The 7,798-nt window shown below is 40.8% G+C and overlaps 1 protein-coding gene across 1 annotated transcript; it reads left to right on the forward strand.

Annotated features, from left to right (window-relative positions):
* The first annotated feature begins 1,870 nt into the window (after window positions 1-1,870).
* LOC102912534 (olfactory receptor 2T6-like) lies at window positions 1,871-7,311 on the forward strand. Its single transcript, XM_015993978.1, has 2 exons — window positions 1,871-2,776; window positions 7,300-7,311. Exons 1-2 carry the CDS (start codon window positions 1,871-1,873, stop codon window positions 7,309-7,311), a joined length of 918 nt encoding a protein of 305 aa, XP_015849464.1.
* The last annotated feature ends 487 nt before the right edge of the window (window positions 7,312-7,798 follow it).

A 7,798-nucleotide genomic window follows, 5' to 3' on the forward strand; every position in this document is an offset into this window, starting at 1 on the left:
CAACATGTGCCCAAATAAGTCTTTCCTTTAAGCTGCTTCCTGTCAGTGACAAGTTCACAGCAAGGATAGAGGTGTCTGATAAGCTAGGTATGTGTTCTGCAACCTAGGTCTCTGCAAGTCAGGTGTGATTTGCCCTACACAATGGTCTCAACCCTACACAAAGAACTACATGTGGGCCAGGGGTGTAGTGGTGCACATCCTTGATCACAGCACTCATGAGACAGAGGCAGGTAGATCTCTATGAGTTCAAGTGTAGCCTTATCTACATAGTGAGTTTCAGGACAGCCAGGGCTACATAGTGAGACCCAGTCTCAAAAGAAGAAGGAAGAGGAAAAAGAGAAGGAGGAAGAAAGGAGGAGGAGGAGAAGAAGGAGAAGGAGGAGAAGGAGAAAAGGAGAAGGAGGAGGAGGAGGAGGAGGAGGAGAAGAAAAGAAGAAGAAGAAGAAGAAGAAGAAGAAGAAGAAGAAGAAGAAGAAGAAGAAGAAGAAGAAGAAGAAGAAGAAACAGTACAAATGTTGAGAAGGGAGGATTTCCTAAAATATCAGGATAACCATGTAAAATATTATGTAATTTCTTAAAATCGAACCACAGTTCATTACACTGGTAATATTTAAAAAATTAATTTGAGCTCCTTACTCTGGCCCCCTTACTTTGAGAAACTGACTACCAATCCCTCGCTATCCCTTTCCCTGTTTTCTGTCTGTGTAATGTGGTGCTGAAGATGGTACCCAGGGCTTCACATATACTAAGCAAGTGCCCTACGACTGGGCTCAGCCCTCAGCTCCTCCCCCACAGTCAGTTCGCCTCCTGAGTTGGCTTTTGATTCCTCCATAGACTGAGTTCTGTTCTGCTTTCCAATATACAGTTGTCTTCTGTAATAAAAGCCCAACTCAAAGTCTACTAGTGGTCATTTTATGTCCATTCCGTGATAATGTTCTCCCCCTAGCTCTTATTAGCGCTATCCAAATGCATTTCCCCTCCTCTGTTACTTCTATCAGTGTTTGTCTTCCAAGAAAATATTAACACAAATGAAACACACTCCTTGTCATCTACAACATTGTCACCAAAATTTATGCACAGGTGTCACTGTATAGACAGAATATGGCTGTAAATTAACAAGAAATTGACTAATGATCATGGTCAGTTATGAATGATATTGTTATCCAATTCACTACAGCTTATTAGTTTTCAGCAGAGTCCACACGTTATGGTATTTCTAGTGGAATTGGTAAGTTTTAATATTTCTTTTAAAAGCATTATCACATTTTTTTTGTCTAGCATGTATGAGGGGGCATCCTGGCATGGATGTAGGCATCAGAAGAGAGCTTCCAGGAGTCAGCTTTCTCCTTCCATCATGAGTTCCGGGCTCAAACTCAGGTCATCAAGCTTGGTGATGAGCACCTTCATCTGCTGATCCATCTTTATGTCTAGCCTGGGATTGACAAATTTTAAAACTGGGAAGAAAATTCACAATCTGATCAAATATCATTTTGATTATGTGGTTGTATATATGAATTTAAAGTATCAATTGTTTTGCTGTTCAATATACATTTTAAGTAATTAGGCTGTGCTCCAAGAAAAGGAGCCTCTCTGAGACCCAGATTCTATGCAATGAAAATGAAACTTTATTGTATTAACTACTCTTTGTCAAATATCCACTCAATTTTGGGAAGCAGACTTTTGGGTTACTCTCCAACAAGAAGAAACGGTCAAAAGCAAAGCTGCAACTGACTTCCCAGAAAGCGCTTGACATTAGACAGATGAGTCTCCCTTAAGGATCTCATTCATAGATTTGTAATGACTCCTCTTACCTTCATGATTACAATAACTCCTGCTTCTCTCTTAATGCTTCCAGCTCAGGAATAGACATATGGATGGAAACAAAACTTTTCCCAGTGACTTCACCTTCGTGGGGCTCTTTACTCACAACAAATCCTCAGGATTCCTTTTCAGTGTTATCTGTGCCACATTCTTCATGGCCATAATGGCTAATGGGGTCATGATTTTTCTCATTCACATAGATCCTCACCTCCACACCCCCATGTATTTCCTCCTCAGCCACCTCTCCTTCATCGACATGATGTATATCTCCACTATTGTGCCTAAGATACTGATTGATTACCTTGTGGGCAAAGGGACCATCTCCTTTGCCGCCTGTACAGCGCAGTACTTTCTCTACATGGGCTTTGTAGGGGCTGAGTTCTTCCTGCTGGGACTTATGGCCTATGACCGATATGTAGCCATCTGCAACCCACTCCGTTATCCTGTCCTCATGAGTCGGAGGGTCTGCTGGTTTATTTTGACCAGCTCTTGGTTTGGTGGTGCTTTGGACAGTTTTCTCCTCACTCCCATCACCATGAGTCTCCCATTCTGTGCATCCCACAAGATCAACCACTTTTTCTGCGAGGCTCCCACGATGCTGAGGCTGGCCTGTGGTGACAAAGCCGCATATGAAATGGTGATGTACATCTGCTGTGTTGTGATGCTGTTGGTCCCCTTCTCAGTGGTGATCACATCCTATGCACGGATACTTGTCACAGTACATCAGATAAAGTCAGAGGAAGGGAGGAAGAAGGCTTTTGCCACTTGCTCATCACATGTGATTGTTGTGACTTTATTTTATGGGGCTGCTTTGTACACCTATATGCTTCCCCAATCCTACCACACCCCACTCAAAGATAAAATCTTCTCAGCCTTTTACACTATCCTCACCCCCTTACTAAATCCTGTTATTTACAGTCTGAGGAACAGAGATGTGGCAGGTGCTTTGAAGAGAGTGATAGTAAGACATAGAGGGACTTGCAGTGTGGAGAGGAAATAATTACAAGAAGCTAAAATTCCTGTGCCTATCTGGGATAAATCATGGATAATGTGGATATGCTACAGTGATTTCAAAAGCCAGTTCCATAAAATAATGCATCATCAGTGTTTACATCAAAGATAAGGAGCTGTGACCACATTTCACTCATAAATGATGCTAACTTCACATCAGTATCACTTATTTTCAACTCCTTTGTTTCCACTGGCTTTAATTCACTTTTAGGAATTTTTTTTTTTGGTTTTTCGAGACAGGGTTTCTCTGTGTAGCTTTGCGCCTTTCCTGGAACTCGCTTTGTAGACCAGGCTGGCCTCGAACTCACAGAGATCCACCTGCCTCTGCCTCCCGAGTGCTGGGATTAAAGGCGTGCGCCACCACCGCCTGGCTTAGGAAAGTTCTTATTGAAATTTATGTACATAGAGGTCCCAAAGTGTGTGGTTAATGTTACATAGCAACCATCAGTGGCCTTATAAGAACCTGTGAACTTAAAAACATTGTTTAAACTATTCAATAATATATTTTATGAAACTCTTATGAATGTCAAAATTTAAAGGACAATAACACATTACTATAAATCTCCACAGGGAATACCTACAGATACTCAACAATAGAATTTATAAAATCCAGACATTCCTTTATGGAATAGCAATTGAAAAATTCTCCTTTATCTAAGCTTGAAGGTGGAACAAAAGGAACCATATTAATATAGCAATTCAAAGACCAAATTATCACAGAGCAAGTGTCCTATTGTATTTCCTGCTCATTATATTAGGGTATGTAGGGTATATAGTTGAGAAAGAAGTAGCTCATGCAAGAGAAAATTCTACAAGTCTACAAACGTCCCAGGTTCTTTTCCAAATCATTGTGATTCTTGGGCTCTCAGTGTAAATGTTAGAGATCAGAGGGACAATGCCATCTTCTTTCCACATCCAGAAAAAGGCTGTTTTCTTCTCCACAGGCTTTTTCACTGGATACATATAAGGAGGAAAACGGTTAACTCAGCTTTGTATTTGTAAGTCACAACTAGAAAATCCCTTTTGGAGATAATCTAATATCATTTCTGTTTTAGGAAATTAAAAACTGGTAAAAGTATTTAGAGTGGACACAGTCATAAAGACCACACACACCCCTTCTTGGACCAACTCTGTGTGGTACAGTGCCAGGCTTCGTACCTCTGCCTATTGGACAAAATCCAAGCTGTGTCTAGTGATGTCCCACTGCTCTGATAATAGTGTGTAGATTGAACAGAGCCAGACTCTTGTTGTACTGAAATGTTGCTGGGTATTAGACACAAAATAGTCAAACTGAGTGGTCTTCTCAGAGTTCTCAAACTGAGCAATTTTCTCAGAGTTCTGTGCTGGGCTACCAGCTGACTCGGGAGAAAGACCCAGTCCTGTTTGCCTGTGCAGTTTACCACCTTTAAGAAGAAAAGCAGCCTCTCTGAGACTCCGTCGGGAGAATTTTGTGTACTTTAAACTTGTGAGGTTAGTTCAGAACATACCGTATGTTGGAATGTAAAGTTGACTAGCCATTATGGAAGTCAGAATGGAGGTTTCTCAAAAAACAAAAACAAAAACAAAAAACCAGGAGTTGTACCATATGACCCATCTATACTCTGTTGGGTGAACACAGAGTTGCTGGTGTAATACTTGTATACTAGTTTATTGTGGCACTGTTCACAGCAGCTAAGCTACGGAGCCACCCAGCATCCATAACAGAGGAACGGATGAGAAAAACATGGCATACACACACAATGGGTTTCTTTTTTTTTTTTTTTTTTTTTTTTTTTTTTTTTTTTTACTCACTAAGAAGAATGACATTGTATTGGTTTGGGAAAAATGGGTGCAACCTGAGATAACCATACTAAGCGAACCAAAGGCAGTCATAGAAAAAGAAATGCATGCTTTTCTCATTTGTAGTTTCTAGATTGTTTACTGATACATAAAATCGTATGCATGCATACACATACACACATATGTAAAACTTGCCACTGGAATGTGATTTCCAATCTAGGAAATGACATTCGAAAGGCCTAATAAATGAGGAAGGATGGAGAGGACTAATGCATGATAGCTGTGTATCCATTTCTAGTATATGCTTGGTCATTAACTGGCTTTGGTTATTGGGGCTGATAACCCAAAGTAACAGAAAATTATTTTAAAAATAGATGATTCAGGCTGGTTTTCCTCCCTCTCCTCTCAGGCATTGCCTCTTTGCCAAGGGCCACATATTGTTGGGGGCTGTTTCATAGGCATCTCAAGGAATTAGCTCTGCTAAAAGACACCAAAATAAAAACTAGGAACTACAGGATTGCCTGTCTTTACAGCTACTTCTGCTGTGGGACTATCAGTGGGGACCATTACAAGAACTAGCAGGACTCCCACTAGTGCAGAAGGCAATGACCATGAACAATGCCACTCTGGGGAGTAAGATCACCATATCCAGCCCCCACTTTACAGCACCAGGAGAAAATCAGTATACAAGATGGAGCCAGTCCAGATATGCACAGGAGATGTACCTTCTTCCCAGGGCCACCCCAAGTAGAGACCAGTATCCATATAAAAGCTAAGCCAGTTTTTCTAGAAACTATGCAAGTCTAATATTATATTTTAGCTAATAAGTCACTAGAAGCTATTGCCAAATAATTGTAGAAGTTTAGGGACTAGGGTGGACCTGGACATGACAAAAGTTTGTTCATAAAACTAGGCTTGGGCTTATGAGTATTTAGTTGAAGACCGTGTAGCTAGTATTTATTGAACATGAAAAGTAATAAGAAAAAGATGAAGTAAATTTTAGCTTCCCACATTGGAGATATAGTGGTATAATAATTTGTAATCCATGTTCTAAATTAGCTTCTATACTGGTTGCTAATGCACTGTCTTTGTACAGAGGGGAGATAAGTGGTTTGTTTTAAGAGAATAAAACATTCTACCCCAAATGTTTCCTGTCATGTTTCAAGTTTTTCAGATGCTGCAGACCTCTGAGGACAGAAATGGCTCTGAACAACTGTCTTTTCATAATAAGAAATTCACATCTGCATTAGTACAGCGAATAAAGACTGTTGCCTCTTACCTGGTATCACCACCTCCTCTCCTGAATAGCAAGGGTATGCCATGGCCACACAGACATTACGAGAGGGCTGCTACCTGGACATCTATCTGCACAGTGACAACTCTTTCTTACTGTACACATTCTCCCCAGACCTCCATCACCCATCTCCTTCATCCAGAGACTTGGGCATCCCTTTGCTCAAATCTGCATGGAGTTAAATGACCATTTCACCTGTCCTTAGGTTTCACAGTCCCAGGCCTCCATCTTGTAATAGAGCATGCATACTTTTTTTTTTAACTCTTGTCTATTGTCAGTTTATTTCATGGACCAAAAGTATTTAATCCTCAAAGGAAAAATATTTCATGTAAAACATAAATGCCCTGCAGTGTATTTCTGTGAGATCTGCAGGTCCCTTCTTACCAGAGTCAACAGCCTATTGAACCAAGGCTGTTAGAGAGAATTGTCTTTTCTTTTCTTTTCTTTTTTTTCTCGAGACAGGGTTTCTCTGTGTAGCTTTGCGCCTTTCCTGGAACTCGCTTGGTAGCCCAGGCTGGCCTCGAACTCACAAAGATCTGCCTGCCTCTGCCTCCCGAGTGCTGGGATTAAAGGCGTGCGCCACCACGAGAATTGTCTTTTCTAATTGATATGACTAGTTGGTTATTTGTCTTTGTGGTACTTCATCCTTCATTGTAAGTCTCAACCCCTAAAAGTTCTCTCAAAGGACTATGTAGTTTAAGTGGTTATCGCTGTGAGAAACTAAATGGAATTTTAGATTAGCCCATTTCTCCTCTCAGTCATCATGCAAGAACTTGCACTCCTTTGTGGACCCCTGTGAGGATCTGACATGTCAGGCACTTACTCCTCTGTGAGCCTTTTGCCTGTGTCTGAATGAGACTTATTTCCGTGTCTAGGACGGTGAAAATCTTAGGATTTTGTGCTCCTAGTAAAAAGAAATTAGTGAAACGTGTAATTTATATTCATAGAAGAATCACTCAAGAATGGAGAAAGAGTATTTAAAGATGTTATATATGTGTTTGCAGCCTTTTACTAAATATCTCCCTCATGCTGACCCCTAATAACTAGGGGAGAATGGAAGGATTGTAACCTGGCAATGACATAAGAATGCAGAACTCTAGAACACCAACCCAATGTAAGATGAAGCAGAGAGCAAACCAAAGATATCAAATGCTTAATTGGCTCTAGGGCCTTAGCATTTGACCAGACTGTAACTTCTTGGAGATCTTCTTATTCCCCTGAAGAACTGCGTTAATTCACATTACCTACTGCAAGATATACTTCCAATTGATTTTATGGCTGTATGCCCAGGAAATCTATATTTCTCACTCACATATTCCCATGATAAGTATCAAGAGCCTGACTGTAGCATGAATCTTAACAGTTCTTATTAATAAAATCAAACTTGGGGCCAGTTATTGGGGTGAAATGCTGGTTGGCAGAGAGACAGAACAAGCCACAGCTAACCTCACCTTGCCAGATCCTTAGCTTGTCTTGTTTCCTCAGACTGGAAGCCTCTGTGTCCTCATATCCGAATGGCTCTCAGCTGAACTGTGCTGCTAGAAGCCTGAAAGCTTAACCAGCCAAATGCTTAACCGGCCAAATACTTCTAGTTTCTGGTCCTCATGCCTTATATACCTTTCTGCTTTCTACCACCACTCCCTGGGATTAAGGGCTTGCTTTCTGGGATTAAAGGCATGATGAGTCATTATGCCTGACAGTATCTTTGAACACATGGATTTCTGCCTCTGGAATGCTAGGATTAAAGGTGTGTGCTACCACTGCCTATCCTTTATGATTAATATTGTGGCTGCTCTGTCTCTGACCCTAGATAAGTTTATTAGCATGCACAATATTTGGGGGAATACAATACCACACCTGACATTGTCAATAGGTGTTTACATGTGAATCCTT

The sequence above is a fragment of the Peromyscus maniculatus genome, chromosome 9 (genome assembly GCF_049852395.1).
Source record: "Peromyscus maniculatus bairdii isolate BWxNUB_F1_BW_parent chromosome 9, HU_Pman_BW_mat_3.1, whole genome shotgun sequence".
In the NCBI taxonomy this organism is placed as follows: domain Eukaryota; kingdom Metazoa; phylum Chordata; class Mammalia; order Rodentia; family Cricetidae; genus Peromyscus; species Peromyscus maniculatus.

What these genes read in the sequence shown, in the direction of transcription:
- LOC102912534 (XM_015993978.1), top strand. Translation starts at nt 1,871, where the DNA reads ATGGATGGAAACAAAACTTTTCCCAGTGACTTCACCTTCGTGGGGCTC.